The following is a 20,000-nucleotide window of genomic DNA, read 5'->3' on the forward strand; positions in this document are numbered from 1 at the left end:
ACGTCACAATATTCCTCATTATAATAATTCATATGCAGAATAAAGCCCCCCCCCATCGCGATGTTTTACTGTAAACATCGTCAACTGACAATTTAGGGGACATCGCCTAACCCTAGTTGGATTTACAGAAATGAATTACAGGCTGGTATTGCGTATGTACACAATAAGTGCATTGCATTAAATGATTAACTTAAATGTTAGTACATACATAGTGGTTTAAGACACTTAATATAAAGTGGGACCCAAAAAAGATTTGCATACTGGCAATATCAGAAGTCTGATTCACTAAATAAAACAGTTTTAGTGTAGTGTGTGTGTCGTTCCTGAGAGCAGCTGAGGCCATGAGAGTCACTGTCAGAGACCGTTAGTCATGAGAGATCGGCTCTGTCTCATAGTCTTGTGATGTTGTGTGAACATGACTCTGATGTGATTGGACATGCTGTGGTCGTCATGCTGTGTGTGTGTGTGTGTGCATGTGTGTGTCAAATGTTTTACACAAAAGTGACCAAAACCTGACAAATTCTCCAAAAACCTCCCTTTAGGGACATCCTCATTTGTAAATATGGTATAAAAATAAAGTAATTAAAGTTTTTTTGAAAATGTAAAAATGCAGAAAGTTTTATGTGATGGGTAGGTTTAGGGGTCAGGTTAGTGTGTGTGTGTGTGTGTGTGATGGGTAGGTTTAGGGGTCGGGTTAGTGTGCGTGTGTGTGATGGGTAGGTTTAGGGGTCAGGTTAGTGTGTGTGTGTGTGATGGGTAGGTTTAGGGGTCAGGTTAGTGTGTGTGTGTGTGTGTGTGTGATGGGTAGGTTTAGGGGTCGGGTTAGTGTGTGTGTGTGTGATGGGTAGGTTTAGGGGTCGGGTTAGTGTGTGTGTGTGTGATGGGTAGGTTTAGGGGTCAGGTTAGTGTGTGTGTGTGTGTGTGATGGGTAGGTTTAGGGGTCGGGTTAGTGTGCGTGTGTGTGTGTGTGTGTGTGTGTGATGGGTAGGTTTAGGGGTAGGGTTAGTGTGCGTGTGTGTGTGTGTGTGATGGGTAGGTTTAGGGGTCGGGTTAGTGTGCGTGTGTGTGTGTGTGTGTGTGTGTGATGGGTAGGTTTAGGGGTAGGGTTAGTGTAAGAGGAGAGAATATACAGTGTATTTGTACAGTATAAAAACCATTACGTCCCATTTAGATAGCCAAGTAAACGTGTGCGTGTGCGTGTGTGTGTGTGTGTGTGTGTGTGTGTGTGTGTGTGTGTGTGTCTCTGTGTGTGTCTGTGTGTGTGTGTGTGTGCGTGTGTGTGTGTGTGTGTGCGTGTGTGTGTGTGTGTGTGTGTGTGTGTGTGTGTGTGTGTGTGTGTGTGTGTGTGTGTGTGTGTGCAGGGCACTGCGCTGGACTGTGACTTCGGTGACGGGCAGCTGTACGGTGCGCAGTGGCTGGACGGGTCGTCTGTGAACTGCAGTGGAGTGACCGTAAGTTCATCCGACACACTTCCAGCAGCCGTCAGTGAGAGTGGGAACATGTTTGATTCAAATACAGTCACAGACAGTGCTAATTCACATTAATATCTGACTCGGACACATTCAATCCATCAACTCAAGTCTGAAGATTACATTTCACGTTCACTTTACCACACTGACACAATTCTGAGAAAAAAAGAGTTAAAATTACAGGTTATAAACACGGAATTGTACGAATTAAAGTGAGAATTGTAAGATATAAACTTGCAATTGTGAGAAAAAAGTCTTTTTTACTCTGTGGCAGAAACAAGCTTCCATATTTGTAACTGAAACTCTTTTACTAAATTAATAAAAGTTTCATATGTTTGTGCAGCTAAAAACTACAAGGTGGAGCCAAATATTCCATCTGAACCTGCGGAGAAGAGGAACCAACACATATATAGACAGTCCAAAACCAATGACAGGTATCAGCACACACACACACACACACACACACACACACACACACACACACACACACACACACACACACACACACACACACACACACACACACACACACACACACACACACACACACACACACACACACACACAAAACAGATGTTTCACTGGTTTTTTTAAGGAAGTGTATGAAATCCAGCAGAAGAGTATGTAGTTATCAGTTGTGCTGAGCATGTGTCTCGTCACCATTAGACTGTCTGTTCACTCACACTGACTCATCAGAGCACACACACACACACACACACACACACACACACACACACACACACACACACACACACACACACACACACACACACAAGATGCTTTATCTTGGTGTTGATGGTATGGGGAATACCCTCAGCATGGCTGGTGTCTGAAACACTTGTAAACAAGCCAGTATTGGTTGGCACAGGGCAGTCCGTGACATCACATGTGGAGCACCCGTGCATGCATTAGTGCATCTGACTTACATGTCATCAACTCTTTTGTGTGAAGGAGACGGGCAGGCAAACCTGAGGCAAACGCAGCATCTTGTTCCCCGTCTCAGGGAACCGGGTTTCATACGCCACCTGAGACGTGTTTCAAACTGTGACGCTGTGTTTGGTGTTGACGCTATGGGGAAGCTATACCAGTCTCACTGAGCTGTGATCATGCACAAACATAGTGGGCATAGCATTAAATTACTCTATGGGACTAGGCTGTTTTAAGAACCATTTTAAGAACCGTTCGGCCTGACGGTGGAAAAGCGGCTAAAGAGTCCAGAGGGTGAAATCGGAGTATCAAGAAGGAAAGTTTTCTCCCTATCTTTAATTTCCGAGAGATTCAACCATAGATGCCTCTCCGTAACCACCATAGCCGCCAATGAACGATCGATAGCTACAGCCGACTGTTTGGCAATTCAGCGACCGCTTCAGGAGACAATCCCTGTCCCTGATCCAGATCTCTCAGCAGGTCAGCCTGATACGTCTGCAAAACAGCTTCTGTAACACCGTCTGTAACGTCTTGTAATGGCTAAACCGGAGCCTTCAAAGGGGATGCCTCACTCTGAGAGAGATAGCTAGCCAGTGTCTCTTCTACAGGGGCATCTTCACACATCTCCACTCGCACAATCCCACCACATTCTCCTAATTCGAATGTGGGAAAGGAAAGATGCTGGCTGAATATGTCTTCTTTCAGGATCTCAAGATCCAGAAGGCTCATGGGGGATGATCACGGCTCACCAGAAATCGCTTGAGTTTACCGCGAGCGACTTCCAGCTTCTCATGAGACTAGGTTAAGTTAAACCTGGCTGTGGTGTAGGCCATTACATCCAATAACTCCCCATATACAGGGCTGATGGAAGGAGAGGGCTCAACTGATTCTCTCTCTTTGCCCTCTTCATTCACGTCAAGCTCCTTAGAGCTAGATGCCGCCAGCAACATGTTCTCTGCTGGACCGGAAGATGCCAAAGAACGGGCTTCCCGATCCAGCCTATCACCCAATCCGGTGCAGGAGGATTGAGAAACTTCTCACTTATGGGTACAAACTTGTCCCCATAAATGTCCCCACAGTTTTGACGTGAACTTCTATATGAATGTGTAGGAGACAGTGTAGAAAGGCAGTTTTTCCACCATTTTAATCACCTTAGTCTTGATTGGTCCTGCAGTGCGACATGAATGAGCTCATGAACAGCACAGAAGAATTGTGTTCAAAGACAAAATTACAGCACATCTAGATTGTATTCATTAACATTTTAGAGCACACTGGTCATTTCCCATCTCAATAACACTGTTGTTCACCGTTGCACAACGGTTGAGTAACAACAACGCTGTCGTGTTTTCAGATATTATCAAATGCACAGACTGTAGTTTGATGATGCTGTCAAGTGCTCATCACACGTTTTCACAAGGGCTTCCGTGGACAGATATTGAGTGTGTGTGTGTGTGTGTGTGTGTGCAGTGGAGGTGTACAGCTGTGGTGCGGGGGACAGTGACTGCTCCCAGTGTCGGGGTCGTGAGACGCAGGGTCACATGTGTGTCTGGTGCCATAGCGAGTGTCGTCATCGAGACCAGTGCCAGACCATCACTGCACACTGCCCAGATCCACACATCCAGAAGGTGAGACTGACACAAACACACAACAACACAGACATAGCAAAGACACATCATCAACGAGATCATGAACAGCAGTGAGGATGGATGGAGAATCTAAGAGATGAAAATCCAGTCAATATTGACTCAGCCTGGTGTTGTTCTGAAGCTGTGACCTCCTTTCATTTTCTGCGCAAGAAACAAAACATAATTTAATATTTAAGCAAGGAAGGAAGGCCATATGGCTCAAGAGCAACGGCAGGTTGAGTAAATAAAGACTGACTTGAAAAGCCTCACAATGTGTGAATTCTGCTCAAAATATGCTAAATTCTGCAAGCGGAAGTGAGAGGCAGCTCAACATGAACTTGTGAAACATTTATCTCGATATCTGAGCGCACACATCAATGAAACCAAAAACTCCAGTGCTTAAGGACTATAAATTGCTGTCTCATGTGGCACAGGTCACATGGTCAAGTGTAGTCATATTCTTTTAGGTTGGTAAGCTGCACCATAAGCTGCAACTATAAACCATCAGTCTTTCATTCTGTTGTTCTATAACCAGCGCTTTGGGATTGGTTTGGGCACCAAGACATAAACAACCATGACTTAACAACACAGTATAATACGCTATAGTGCTTCTGACCCACATTCCCTGAGCAGTTCATGATGACACAGAGATGAGGCAGAGATCCTGCTGATCTACAGACAGGAGAACAGAGAAGTAATGGAGTGACTGTGCTTGTGTTGCAAGAGTTCTCAGATGTAGAGCAAAGGTTCAGAACGGATCCGCTGCACAAACACTCGTCGGCCTCCTTCTGCTTTCATTTCACCAGAATCACTCGCAGCAGCTCTGAAGTTATGTTCATCTAGGTGTTAATGTGAACCAGCTGGGACAGTTATCACTTACTTTCTACAGTTTCTCAGAGTAAAGAATGGAAGTGGTAATCAAGCTTCCATGAATGACAGAAAACACCTTTCTTGGACGAAATTCACCCAGTGACACAAGATGCATTTCGCAATTCTTTCCCAAAACTCTCAAATCTTGCTTTTCTGTACCTTTAGGCAAGCAAGTTATGCGACTTTATATGGGCTGGATGAAATGTTTCTGTTTCTGTTGATGTTTGTGGCTGCAGTGCATGAAGCACAATGGACAAAGCCTTGTAGAAAGAGAAGTCTGTGTGTAAAGCATGATGAATGAGTTCAGTCTGGAGTGTGTGTGAGCGAAGCGCTCGGGATAAACCGCCGGTGTCCTAGTTTTGCCTCAAACTTATTTTCTGCATTTGAATGTGTTTAAAAACAGCCTGTGATTTCTGTCCTCTATTTCACACTTTCTCTTTGTGTCTCTGTCTCTCACTTCGGTAAGGGGTGTAAATGAAGACAACAGCAGGTAAAATGACATGAACTGAGACTCATTACGCAGTTCGGTGATAATTATGAGCTCGGGAGTGTTTACAGGCCTTCATAGAACTGCTGTTTTACACGTTTTAAATTTGCAGATGATTCTTTACACATCCTACTTTTGTGGTTTGTGAAATTCGGTCTCCAAAATTGGCTCAGATCATCTTCAGACCAAGCTTTATGATTAACCCAACCATTCTCAAATAACGCGTGAAGATTTCCACGACTAGCACGCCAAATTGGACACGAGGTTATATCTCTACAATGCTTTAGTGGATTGAGACCAGTCTTAGTGCATGTCATCACAAGCATGACCTGAGGCTACATGCAGTGTTTCAGCGCAGCACCACCTGCTGGTCTGGAGATATGGAAAAACTATTTTGCTGAAAAACATAACTGTTTGCCAAAAAATCATAAAACTGGTCTCTTTAAATTCAGTGTCAGAAAAAAACCCAACTTTCCCATATCGGTCATTTTGGGGATCGGCCATTTTGAAATTTGTCATAAAATGCTGTATTTTGTAAACGCATTAGCGTATCGTTACAAAACTCTATGTGCCATCATACGTACTCAAAAAGTTTGGGTACAGCGCCACCTTGTGGTCAAAATTTTAAACGAAATATCAAAAAATGCGAATAACTACTGATTATTTTTGCCTATTTTAATGAAATGAATAGATTCCTTGAGTCATACCGCGAACAATGATACCAGTTATGCCATACTAGGTCTAACTTGCTGGCCGCCATTTTGCATTTCTTTGCAAATCTACTTTTTTCTAACTCCACCTCGACCATAGGTCTGATTTCCCCCAATATCGGCTCAGGTCGTCTTCACACATGCCGGCCAACAGATATCAAAAGCTTTTTGACTGACCGAGCCATTCTCTACTGACACATCAACAAAGTTGATGGCGTAGAGCCAAGCTGATTCTTTGGCATATTGACATCAAACTGTGTGTGTCGTTGTCTCCTCACACTGACCACACACCGTCCGTTTAGCAACAGCGCAAACTATTGGTCAAAAGTGATGAGCAATTTAATCACATTACACAACCACACACTCGTCAGTGAGAATGACAGCATTACTGTGGCTCTGGCATCATACCAAGAGTTTATAGAACATTTTATCTTGACATAATGCAGATTGTGATCATAATGAAGACTTGCATCATCAGAGTGTGAATGTGTGTGTAAGGACAGAATGTGGAGTCATCAGTGCTCATGTGAACCGCACAAGTTTGGCTTGTTTCACTTCCCTCTCCTCCTCCCTCACTTCCCTCTCACTGCCAACACTGTTGATGAACGTGTGTGTGTGTGTGTGTGTGTGTGTGTGTCTGTCTCTGTCACTCCGGACTCGGTTTAGACCACAGAAACACAAAGCCACAATTCACAACAAGATTAAAGATTACAACAAAATTTTTGTGCGTTCAGATTATGGTTGTTAAGCGAAATCAATGAGTTTAAAAGACTTTATTCTTTCTATATACTTTATAGATGTAGAACATATCCACGTTTATGCACGTCTGTAATGTGTGCTGGAGGTGCAAACCTTTTAGAAATCTTATCCAAGATGTTGGTGGTCCGTCATATCCGGAATCATATCACGGAAATGAATTGGACTTGACATCACTAGTTAGTGTTCTCACTGTCCTGCCACTAGTTAGTGTTCTCACTGTCCCACCACTAGTTAGTGTTCTCACTGTCCTGCCACTAGTTAGTGTTCTCACTGTCCCGCCACTAGTTAGTGTTCTCACTGTCCCGCCACTAGTTAGTGTTCTCACTGTCCCGTCACTAGTTAGAGTGTTCTCACTGTCCCGCCACTAGTTAGTGTTCTCACTGTCCCGCCACTAGTTAGTGTTCTCACTGTCCCGCCACTAATTAGTGTGTTCTCACTGTCCCGCCACTAGTTACTGTTCTCACTGTCCCGTCACTAGTTAGAGTTCTCACTGTCCCGCCACTAGTTAGTGTTCTCACTGTCCCGTCACTAGTTAGAGTTCTCACTGTCCCGCCACTAGTTAGTGTTCTCACTGTCCCGTCACTAGTTAGAGTTCTCACTGTCCCGCCACTAGTTACTGTTCTCACTGTCCCGTCACTAGTTAGAGTTCTCACTGTCCCGCCACTAGTTAGTGTTCTCACTGTCCCGTCACTAGTTAGTGTTCTCACTGTCCCGCCACTAGTTAGTGTTCTCACTGTCCCGTCACTAGTTAGAGTTCTCACTGTCCCGCCACTAGTTAGTGTTCTCACTGTCCCGCCACTAGTTAGTGTTCTCACTGTCCCGCCACTAATTAGTATGTTCTCACTGTCCCGCCACTAGTTACTGTTCTCACTGTCCCGCCACTAGTTAGTGTTCTCACTGTCCCGCCACTAGTTAGTGTGTTCTCACTGTCCCGCCACTAGTTACTGTTCTCACTGTCCCGCCACTAGTTAGTGTTCTCACTGTCCCGCCACTAGTTAGTGTGTTCTCACTGTCCCGCCACTAGTTAGTGTTCTCACTGTCCCGCCACTAGTTAGAGTGTTCTCACTGTCCCGCCACTAGTTATAGTGTTCTCACTGTCCCACCACTAGTTAGTGTGTTCTCACTGTCCCGCCACTAGTTACTGTTCTCACTGTCCCGCCACTAGTTAGTGTTCTCACTGTCCCGCCACTAGTTAGTGTGTTCTCACTGTCCCGCCACTAGTTACTGTTCTCACTGTCCCGCCACTAGTTAGTGTTCTCACTGTCCCGCCACTAGTTAGTGTGTTCTCACTGTCCCGCCACTAGTTAGTGTTCTCACTGTCCCGCCACTAGTTAGAGTGTTCTCACTGTCCCGCCACTAGTTATAGTGTTCTCACTGTCCCACCACTAGTTAGTGTTTTCACTGTCCCGTCACTAGTTAGTCTCTCGGTTACTCATTGATTAGAGCACACCTGTTTGTATTCAGTTGGTCATCTATAAGCCCTTCTGTTCCTCTGTCCGGTGTTGTTTGTGAATGGCACGCTGTTTTAAAATGTAATAATATTTCACATTTCTACCTACTGTATTTTTGATAAAACAGATGCAGCCTTGGAGAGCAGAACACACTTCTTTCAGAAATATTGTTAATGTAAATTATTACGAACACTTATTTTATTAGTTTTTTTATTTACCTTTATTTTACCAGGAAATAATCCCACTGAGATTCAAAATCTCTTTTTCAAGGGAGTCTTACTTGACTGGTAGTGTACATAAGTGTGTGTGTGTGTGTGTTTTAGGTGGAAAGATTGTCTATGAGCAAAGGTTTAGTCTGTTTAGTTTGAACTGTTCAACTGTTTAGTTAGTGTCTAACCCAAACCATAATGAACATATGAACAGTTTAACCATGTTAGGTTTATAATAACTAGCAGGATTTCAAAATAAACCGTGAGATGATCTTCCCCCTCACTTCTGCTGCATTCCGCTCTGTGTGTGTGTGTGCGCTGCAGATCGAGCCGCTGACGGGACCTCTGATGGGTGGGACGCTGCTCACGGTTCAGGGCAGGAATCTGGGACACCGAGTGGATCACATCAATGTCTCCATCGGGAAAGTGCCCTGTAACATACAACACTACACTGTTTCAGTCAGGTAACCACACACACACACACACACACACACACACACACACACACACAACACGGAGGAAGTGCCCTGTAACATACAACACTACACTGTTTCAGTCAGGTAACCACACACACACACACACACACACACACACACACACACACACAACACGGAGGAAGTGCCCTCTAACATACAACACTACACTGTTTCAGTCAGGTAACCCCACACATACACACACACACATGCACATACACGCGCACACACACACACACGCGCACACACACACACACACACACACACACACACACACTCTCTAACACTCACACACACACACACGCACACACACACACTCACACTCACACACACACACACACACACACACACACAGGCAAACACAATGCCTTAATAGCATGACATAAAATGTTTTAAAAATGTCTTGGTTATTTGAACGTTAAAAGAAACTTTCACTGTATCTTCAGTCATTCTTCAGTCATTATGGGAACGTTACCTTTGAATGTTCTGAAAAAGTAACATTTAAAAATGTTTGACGAATGTCCAACTTTAAACGTTTCAGAAAAACTTCCTAGTAACTTTTATGGGCCGTGTTTTGTGGTCATGACCTGCCGGCTGATGTCAGGTGTGTGTGTGTTGTTGCAGGTTGGTTTGTGAGACTGGTGCATCATGGGAAACGATGAGTGATCATGTGACGGTGAGCGTGTCTGGTAACGCAGTCGGTGTTTCGAAGGACGTGTTCTCGTTTGTGGTGCGTACAGGCCTCAGTCATCTGATCATGTGTAGCTTCTTCCCTCATTCACCCTCCTGTCTTCCTCCCATCACACCCTTCGCTGTGCTTTACTCCACCCTCGCCTCGACGGCTAACAGATACAGAACACGCTCTCCCACGAGTGTGTGACATGATGGCGTGTTTGAATGCATGAATAACTGAGAGCGAACACAACACACTCTCGAGATCAGCTTGATTCGCTGTAAATGGTTGTGAACTTCAGGAAGGGTTTGTTTTGTCTGAGAGTTTGTGTGTTCTCATGGCATTGAGAGATACAGCGCTGTGTTTATAAGAGTGTGATTTGCAGATCAGATGCTTTAGCTGTTCCAGTGAACGGGGAACGTTCTCCGAATGTATGCAAGGTTTTCTGAAAGTTCTTCCTGTGATGTTAATAGAACGTTTGCTCAAAGTTCTTTAATAATGGTCTCAAAACTTCAGAACAAAAACATTATTTATACGACGTTCATGGAACGTTTCAGACAGTTTTGAGAACGTTCAGAGAACATTCAAAAGTAAAGTTCCAATTATGTTTGAAGAATAATACAATGAAATGTTCCCTTAACGTTCACATAACCAAGAAAAAACGTTTTTAAAAACATTAAACTGGACGCTTTGAGCGGTCAGAGAACATTCAGGAATAACGTTTTCATTACTTAATGGGAACAATAGCAAAACGTATTTGTGGACCAACTAGTAACAACTATGATCCAAACACAGTGAGTATCTTTGCAAAGAGTGGAATTCTATTCATAATTCATAATGGGTCAAACATTAAGCTACAGACGGAGGACTGGTCTTGGTGGGAAATGGAGCTGGAGCAGAACTAGAGGAAAGTCCAGGTCATTCCCTGAGGAATCATTCCTCCTCCAAAGCTCCTTCCTCAAACCTTTAGCTCAGGAAGCATCTGTCTGAGCGACACACACTTACGCTCTAACATCCTCGCCTCAAAAGGATGTGATGACATGGTCTGAGTGGAGTGTGTGTGTGTGTGTGTGTGTGTGTGTGTGTGTTCTGACGTTCACTCTACATGCCACATTACTTCTGAATGATATGCTAATTTAAACTAACCTTCCAGAAGAGTTTATATGATCGAAGCCGCTGCACTCGGACTTTATCAACAGCTTTAGCTCTTTAACATTCTGGAATATGAATATTTATATGTGCTGCGACCTATAACTGACTTTTACCACACCTTCCTGATGGAAAACCATAGACTGTAGAAAAGTATGGGCGTAGTGTCCGTGAGTCACCCGTAGTGTTTCTGAAGAGCGTTTTTGAAGCCCTAAGTGGGCGGAGCCGGCTGTCGCCATCTTGGCAGCGTCACTCCCGGATAAACGAAAATGTGCAGCGAGGCGGATTAGCTGAGGTGACGTGACGCGACGCTAACAGACAGCAGACAAACGGCTAGCAGTGACATCAGCGTAGTCCACCTGTCACTCAATTGGCCACGCCCTTAATTATGCAGAACTTTATATAATTTAAAGGTGGGGTATGTGATTTGCAAAACGGCCGGCAGATTTTGAAAATACACAACTCAAATGGTCCTACCTTCTTTCCTTTGACTCCACCCATTCAAAGAACATGGACATGGATGGGGGGAGGGGAGGATGGTACGACCGTTTGATTGACGCACTTACTGTCCAATGATTCTAGGTGGTCTTGGAAATGATTGGCTGGAGTTTTTCGAGTCCTGCCCGTTCCACAGATGATTAAATTGCTTAATTTTTATTTCAGTGCTTCTAACTCTGTGGCTGTAAGTGGGTTAGGAATAGGATTTCAAGTGATTTTTTAAAAATGACCAAAAAAGAGAATTACATACCCCACCTTTAAACGGAGTTATGAAAAAATTCAGTTGCTCCTCTGGCTAAAGCCTGTCACAGTACACTGTGTTTTGGGAAGCAGGAGCTGATTTGTTGTTGGTCCAAGAAGGTTTCCAAGCTCCTACCTGATCAGATCTTGCTCTACACAAGATCAGTTAGTTGTGAACTCTTCGAGTAAGTGTTGCTCATGCACATCTATAGAAGCACAGTTAGTTGTGTGGTCTTTGAGTAAGTGTTGCTCGTGCACAGGAGCCCAGACTGCTGGAGTTCTCCCCGCCACACGGGCCTCTCGCTGGAGGAACCAGACTCACCATCAGAGGACAATTCCTGGACGCCGGATCCACCGTCAGCGTCAGGATCAACACCACTCAAGACTGCAGCATCTACATGTGAGTGTGTGTTCGTCTCATGTTTCAGTGATGGGTGTAATGACACACATCTTACAATCCTTAAACAAAGCCAAAGTACAGTTAAAATGTTATGTTTTCTAAATGTTATGTTTTCGCCTGTGTGTTTGCAGGCGGTCGAGTAAAGTGATCGGGTGTGTGATGCCTCCCGCCACGCTGGCAGAGAACGTGTCTGTGTGTGTGGTGTACGACGGCCGGCCCTGCCTCAGCACTTCGCCCAACTTCACCTTCACCTATGAGAAAAACCCCACGATCAGTCAGATCACACCCAGCAAGAGCTTCCTCAGGTACGACACACTACAGGACCGCTCAAGTGCTGATCACTGTCAAGTGTGTGAGACAGGAGGAAAACTGTGCTGGATGTCATGTCCGCTTCATTCCCTACATTAGAGATGGACATTCTTTGGTTAGCTGGGCTTGATATTGCATACTGTGCACAATACAGTCTCACATAGATCTGTTCCTCTGTATTCCTCATGGTGTCAGTGGTGGTCGCAGGATCTCGGTCACGGGTTACGGCTTTGGTCTGGTGCAGTCGGCCGTGATGGAGGTGACTGGAATCGGACAGACGGTGAGAAATAATGCCTTTTATTGACAAGAAAACAACAGAATCAATGATGCAAACGTCATCAGATTCAGCAGCTCTACAGAAGATGATAGAGTCATTATTCAGATCAGATCAGTTCATCATCTGATATCAGTGAACATGAATGTGTGTTTTCTGCAGAACTGCTCGTGTGTGTCCTCCACTCTCATGGTGTGTCAGTCTCCGGCGGCGGCTCAATCCCAGCAGGCCACGGCTCTCTTCTACCTGAACCAGGTGCTGTACAGAGGAGCGGGTTCTTCAGGGGATCGAGGGCCGGACGAGGACCAGGAGCCTCTCGTTGAACACTTTCACTTCGACTACGTGGAGGATCCACAGTTCTACACCGCCAACAAGGAGAAGCTCATCAAACATCACACTGGAGAGCCGCTCATCCTCGTCATCAACGTGAGTGTGTGTGTGTGTGTGTGTGTGTGATTGTGTGACGAGACAAGGGAATGGGACACTGCATCCTGAGACACTTTGGAGAACGCCTCACCATCATTATACAGAACTTCAGTCATCAGTCACGCTGAGGCGTTCCCCAAAGTGTCTCAGGACGCAGTGTCTCTGTCCCTGTTCTCAGAGAACAAGGGTTACAGTCGTAACCCGAGACGTTCCCTTTCGAAAGGGAACTCGCACTGCATCCTTAGACACTTTGGGGAACGAAATACCCACGCTGCCATGCTGAGGGGATGTATGCCAATCATGGCTGTGCTGCAAGCACGAACACATTTAACTCAGAGTTAATTCCCACCTACTGGATGCCTCAGGCTGTCAGTAGTACTACCCACTACGGCCACTGCCCGAGCTGTGATCTTACAAGATTGACTTGACCCAGAGACAGCTCAAAGGCCTGGACACCATAACCCAACTTAAAGGGGTTCCTTTAAGGGAGTATGGCCCAGACCTATTGGGCCCTAGCCTGCTACTCTCAGGGGGACTAGTGTCAACTCCTGTACCAGAGAGGCTAACATGCTTTATCAGCTGAAGCCAACAACCTGTTTTCTTTGAAGCATGTACCTGACCACAGTCTCTAACCAGAGACAGATAGCTCCTTCACAGGGCTATGAGGAGCAGAGGCCTCAACAGGATGACTCTTAAGGAAGAGAAGGCCTGCCATACTCACACCAGAGAGTTTCTAGTGTTATCTCTTACCATGTGGAAAACAGCTAAACTTAGACATACCCAACACAGAGCTCAGGGAGTGAAGGGCCTAAAGAACAACTCACTATTATGAGAGAGAGAGGCCTCTTCTCTATGCAAAGACAAATCTGTTTGCATAGAACTCTGAAGGATGGAGGCCTCAGCATGACGACTCTCAGATGAGAGGAAGCCTACAACATCCATAAAGCCTTAAAAATCTGTCCGCAGGCGATGGACTCAGCATAATGAGCTTAAAATAAAGTGGAGTACTAAAGTTTATATCTGGGGTAGCCTGGTCGTTTGAGGGAGGCTTTACAAACATGTCCTGCTTGCTGGGAATTTAGAGGCCAAAAACCCTGTGGAGGCCTGCTATGATTCGACCAGAGGTGAAGTACTCTGCATTATGACCCTCTCAAAACGAGGGGAGTTCTATCTACGTTTCTTGGAAACATTATGGAGGCTCTTGCAGGGCCTCACCATACAATGCTGAACTCAGAGCTCTATGGAGCTTCTAACAAAACGCTGTTAGGAGGTTTTACACCCACTCGACCTGAGGCGCTTACTGTACAGGAGGCCCAGAGAGGGACAACGACTCAAGAAAAAAAATGCATATAGCTCTGAGGGCATGTTCATGAACCAGACTGCTTACATAAATCACGGGTGACATTTTAGCTACAGTAGCCCAGGGTGACACACTCAGCGACCAGCCACCTTCTTCAGGGGCTGCTGGCATCTGCATTTAGAGCAGCCTGATTCTCAGGAGGCTCTTCTGTTCAGAGCTAACATCCAAGGATATCTTGGGCATGTGCTCGGGCTTGTGTGCTCTAGCACTCTGCTAAATGACTCTCTAGAATGAGAGGAGTAACATTAGCTCGACCTGAGCATGTCAGTGCCAGTAAGCATGTCGTTCAGCTCTATGAGCGCTTTCTCAAGAGTGAACCTGACCACAGTCTCTAACCAGAGACATATGGCGCCTCCACAGGGCCATGGGAAGCGGAGGCCTCAGCAGGATGACTCTCAAAGAAGAGGAGGCCTGCCACACTCACACCGATGTGGTCTTTGTTGCACAACAAATCCATGTGTAAAAACAGCTCAGTTTAGATATATCCAACTCAGAGCTCAGGGAGCGAAGGGCCTAAAAACAACTCTCTGTTATTAAGAGAGAGGCCTCTTCTCAAACTCTACCTGCAAAGACAAGGCTGTTTGCATGGAGATCTGGAGGAAGGAGGCCTCAGCATGATGACTCTCTAATGAGAGGAGGCCTACAACACCACTATGGGATTTGCTAAACTATAGTCACTCTTTCAAAGCTCTAGAGAGCGGAGGCCTCAAGGGATAACTCTCTGGAGTGAGAGGAAGCCTAACCACGCTTCTGACTACGAGTTCCCAGGGAGGCTCAGCCTACTACCTGTGTTACTCTAATATCCTCTGTAAATGTATATCTATTAGGGCTGGGAATCGATTAAAAAAAATTAACTAATTAATTGCACAATTTCTGTAATTAATTGCAATTAATTGCGCTTCCCCCAAGCTTGTAATCATCAATATTTAAACTTAGAATCACCTAATTAAACAACACAGGAAAAAAAGGGAACAGAAAATAGCCCTATATTAAAATATTAAACATCAATATATCAATATATTATTATTTTTCAATAATCAATCAACATAATCAATTTAACAGATTATTATTATTATTTTATTAATTATTAAAACAAAATATAGTCCTACAAAGCTATTATTACCAGAGCATGTGATCAGAGCAGGTCATTTTACCATTGTTGCCCAGCATGGCTATACCAGCTCAGCAAACAGAAGTCAACAGAGAAATTTCACGTTACTTGAGTGGACTTTACTTTTCCAGTGCTTAGTACATGATTGAAGCCTTTGGGCCGTTAACGACAGAGCCGCCGACACACACACACACACACACACACACACACACACACACACACACACACACACACACACACACACACACACACACACACACACACACACGGAACGGAGAGCTCGCCGCTGCTGGGCCATTAACGACAGAGAGAGCCGACACACACACACACACACACACACGCGCGCGTGCGCGCCGACCGACCGACACACACACACACACACACACACACACACTCACGCGCGCGTGCGCGCGGAGCACAGAGCGCGACGCACATACCGAGCGGAAAAGACCCGCTCATGAAAGCTGCCCGAGAATGAAACCTGACCGCCGAACATGGAGGGGCGGGATGGCATATTTCGGCCTTTTTAATAGCAGACGCAACAGGAAATCATTAAAACGAGGCAAAAAAAAAAAGTGCTGCGTCAATTGCGTTATTTTTTTTTAACGCGTTAAACATTTCAAATTAATCGCAAAGATTAACGCGTTAATTCCCCCAGCCCTAATATCTATAGATCTGGGAGACCAGAGACTCAGAATACCAACTTTCAGTTTTTCATTGAGAGGGGTCCACATCAGAGCATGTGAGCGGAGTGGAGCGGGAGCGAGCGGGGAGCGCGAGCGGGCGGATCTTGGACAGAGCGCAGAGCGGCAATTTCAAAAGGACGGAGCGTCGCACTATTTCCCGCTCCAATTCCGCTCCGCTCACGCCACGCATCAGTCAAAAAATGCGCCATGAAGAACAAAAAACATATATAGGCATAGCCGTCGCACTGGACTATAAGTCGCATTTATTTAGAAATTTGTTTCACACAAAAAAAAACTAAAACAATGTTACAGATGGGACAGTTCTCCGTTACGGACGTGAGCGCTCTGACAGCGGCACTAAAAGACTGCTTTAAAACTTTCACTGAGACCTCAAACAGAAAGCACAAAGCCTGTCTTTAAATTTAATTTCGTTTTGTATTAATTGTATCTTAATTTTGATCAGTGTTTCATCAACCAATTTTCTGGATTTAATAAATAAGTAAATATATTAGATAATCACGACACGAGGTTCAGGCGCCGGCGGGTGAACCTGGAGTTTGTCTCATAAATGAACCGAAACTCAGCGTATAGCCTACTTGCCTGACAGACCTGAGACATATATATAAAGCTTGAAATGTCTACTTTTAAACAGAACAATTCAAAACGAAAGAAAACAGACTGCTCTCTTGAATCCGTATGAAATGTGCATTTCTCTCTGGGGCGTTCACTACTGCGAAGATCGCGAGTCAGCATCTTTCCAGACGACACAGACATAAAAAAAAATGGTTTATTAGTAAACAATTAAAATGTCTCCTGCTATATTTTACATATACATAATCATTAATTTTGCCGGTTCGTTGTGACAGCTTTTAGGTGCGTTATTGGCAGCGCCACCCTTATGTTATGAACGCATCAGCACCGAAAACATGGAGATTTTTTTTCTTTTGGGGGCATTTTGTTTGTGTTCAGACTTTCAGTTGTCTTTAGGCGCGATGTTAGAGGACGCTGCTAATAAAGTTGCTAGTATGGCCTACACATATTGGATTCACGTTTATTATTATAGGCTATTTAAAAAAAATACCCCATTTTTTATGCCGTGCGTATCATTTTATTTTGTTGTATTTATCCGCCACACCTTGGCCGGTCCGTGAAAATATTGTCTGATATTAAACCGGTCCGTGACGCAAAAAAGGTTGGGGACCGCTACAAGTGATATACATGTAGATTTTTTTCCTTTTTTGGAGCGAGCGGGGGGCGATTTGAGTGGAGCGCGAAGCAAACTGCGTTGAGCGCTGAGCGAAAATGAGCGGAGCGGCCTGATGTAGCTTTGAGCGGGGGAGCGGAGGGGTGAACAGTTCCGTGAGCGATGAGCGGAGATTCTCACCGCTCCACTCCGCTCATATGCTCTGGTCCACATAGAGCCCTATATGCAGCTCTGGTGAGGCTGGAGAGCCTACAACCTTCCACTACTATAGCCCATGGGTTAAACTAAAGCCAAAGCAATTACAGAGAGTGTTCTCTGAGTCAGACAACCCCCACTTCGGCTATCACTAGATACACTGGGACAAAGTTTTTTTTTTTTACATAATCTGCTTTTTTTTATTTTTTTTTAGGAATGGCCTAACTACGTTCTAATTAAGAATTAATTAATTAATGAATTAACTAAAGTGTGAGTGTGTGTGGGTGGGTTATGGCTGGTGGGCCTCTGGCGCGCTGCCATGGCCACTCAAGCCTAGCGGTGGCACGCTCCATCACCTCCACCAGCTCAACATATGCGGGGCTCGCAGGTTCAGCCATTACAGCATCTTCACCCTCGTCAGCCTCCTCCTGCTCGTCTTGGCTCGAAGCCCGCTGAGCACTGGCCACTGGACCAGAGGATGCACCTGACAGCTCACCCTCATCAGCCACCGAAGAGCGTGAGAGATTTACACCTCTCTCAAACTCGTCGGCAAGCTCCATCTGAGATCCCCACTATCTCAGTCTCCTCTCCGCCTCTAAGCAAGCGGGACCAGAACCGCGGGGTGCGGACGACTGTTCTTCCCTCGAGAAGAGAGACAGACGAGAGCGGAGCATTTGAACTGACAAACGCTTGCAGTTTGCACACGCGGACCCCTCAAGGACCGAGACAGAACGCACACAGGTCATGAGTGTCACCAGGTGTCAAGAATCTTGGACACCGGTCGGCACACTTCCTGAAGCGCTTGTTAGCGCCATGATATCTTCACAGTACCAGCAAAACAGTCCCTGAAGACGAAAAGAGGATGACATGTTCTCTTATACTTCCTGGGTTAGGGTTAGGTTGGGTTGAGACCCAAACGTGTCTCAGGACGCAGTGCGACTACCCTGTGCACATACCCTATGGTCTGTAATAACTAAAGTAGTTGAGCATTGCTCTCACACACACACACACACACACACACACACACACACACACACACACACACACTGGGGGGAGTCCAGATCTGTGTTGCAGGACACTGAGAGTCTCTGAGAGTCAGACAGGAAGTATCTAACAGGCACAGCAGAGCGAGGGAGTGTTATTTTCATTCTCTCCTAAAGAATGGGAGAGGAAGGAAGGAAGGATAAAGAGCTGAAACAGTGTCTGTGTGTTTGACTTCAAAGTGTGTGCTTAATTATCAGAGGATGTTTAGTTGTTCATGTCATAAACAGCTGTGATGCTGTCAATCACTTGATTTATATTTCCACTGTGAAATACTGAACAAAATCCTCATCCACTTCTATATGTATATTTACCATCACACACACACACACTCTCATATCTACACACACAGTAACCGTGGTTGTGTTTGTGTGTCAGAAAGGGCCGAGCGAGCTGGACCTGACACTGGACGAATACTCCGTGACGATTGGCTCAGACCTCTGTGACATCACTTTCCATAACGATCAGCTGTTCCACTGCACCATCAACCGCTCGCTGAGCGCCGGCGCTGGAGATCTGCCCGTCACTGTGAGTGAACAACTCACAACACTCACAACTCACAACACTCACAACACTCACAACACTCACAACACTCGCAACTCGCAACTCACAACACTCACAACTCACAACACTCGCAACTCACAACACTCACAACACTCACAACTCACAACACTCACAACACTCACAACACTCACAACACTCGCAACTCACAACACTCACAACTCACAACACTCGCAACTCACAACACTCACAACTCACAACACTCGCAACTCACAACACTCGCAACTCACAACACTCGCAACTCACAACACTCGCAACTCACAACACTCACAACTCACAACTCACAACACTCGCAACACTCGCAACTCACAACTCACAACACTCACAACTCACAACACTCGCAACTCACAACTCACAACACTCACAACTCACAACTCACAACACTCGCAACTCACAACACTCGCAACTCACAACACTCACAACTCACAACTCACAACACTCGCAACTCACAACACTCGCAACTCACAACACTCGCAACTCACAACACTCGCAACTCACAACTCACAACACTCACAACTCACAACACTCGCAACACTCGCAACACTCGCAACTCACAACTCACAACACTCACAACTCACAACTCACAACACTCGCAACTCACAACTCACAACACTCACAACTCGCAACTCACAACACTCGCAACTCACAACACTCGCAACTCACAACACTCGCAACTCACAACACTCGCAACTCACAACACTCACAACTCACAACACTCGCAACTCACAACACTCGCAACTCACAACACTCGCAACTCACAACACTCGCAACTCACAACACTCACAACTCACAACACTCGCAACACTCGCAACTCACAACTCACAACACTCACAACTCACAACACTCGCAACTCACAACTCACAACACTCACAACTCACAACTCACAACACTCG

At 45.4% G+C, this 20,000-nt stretch overlaps 1 protein-coding gene across 1 annotated transcript in view; it reads left to right on the forward strand.

Annotated features, from left to right (window-relative positions):
* The window catches only part of plxnd1 (plexin D1), an 88,142-nt gene that overhangs the window by 29,435 nt on the left and 38,707 nt on the right, over positions 1 to 20,000 (forward strand). Inside the window, exons 10-19 of the mRNA XM_082187437.1 lie at positions 1,362 to 1,451; positions 1,813 to 1,903; positions 3,864 to 4,021; positions 8,832 to 8,971; positions 9,605 to 9,710; positions 11,801 to 11,940; positions 12,072 to 12,245; positions 12,445 to 12,529; positions 12,686 to 12,949; positions 18,925 to 18,988. Coding sequence (XP_082043563.1) covers positions 1,362 to 1,451; positions 1,813 to 1,903; positions 3,864 to 4,021; positions 8,832 to 8,971; positions 9,605 to 9,710; positions 11,801 to 11,940; positions 12,072 to 12,245; positions 12,445 to 12,529; positions 12,686 to 12,949; positions 18,925 to 18,988 — 1,312 coding nt within the window. The remainder of the gene's footprint in view (positions 1 to 1,361; positions 1,452 to 1,812; positions 1,904 to 3,863; positions 4,022 to 8,831; positions 8,972 to 9,604; positions 9,711 to 11,800; positions 11,941 to 12,071; positions 12,246 to 12,444; positions 12,530 to 12,685; positions 12,950 to 18,924; positions 18,989 to 20,000) is intronic.

The sequence above is a fragment of the Leuciscus leuciscus genome, assembly GCF_965113295.1.
Source record: "Leuciscus leuciscus genome assembly, chromosome: 13".
Taxonomy (NCBI): domain Eukaryota; kingdom Metazoa; phylum Chordata; class Actinopteri; order Cypriniformes; family Leuciscidae; genus Leuciscus; species Leuciscus leuciscus.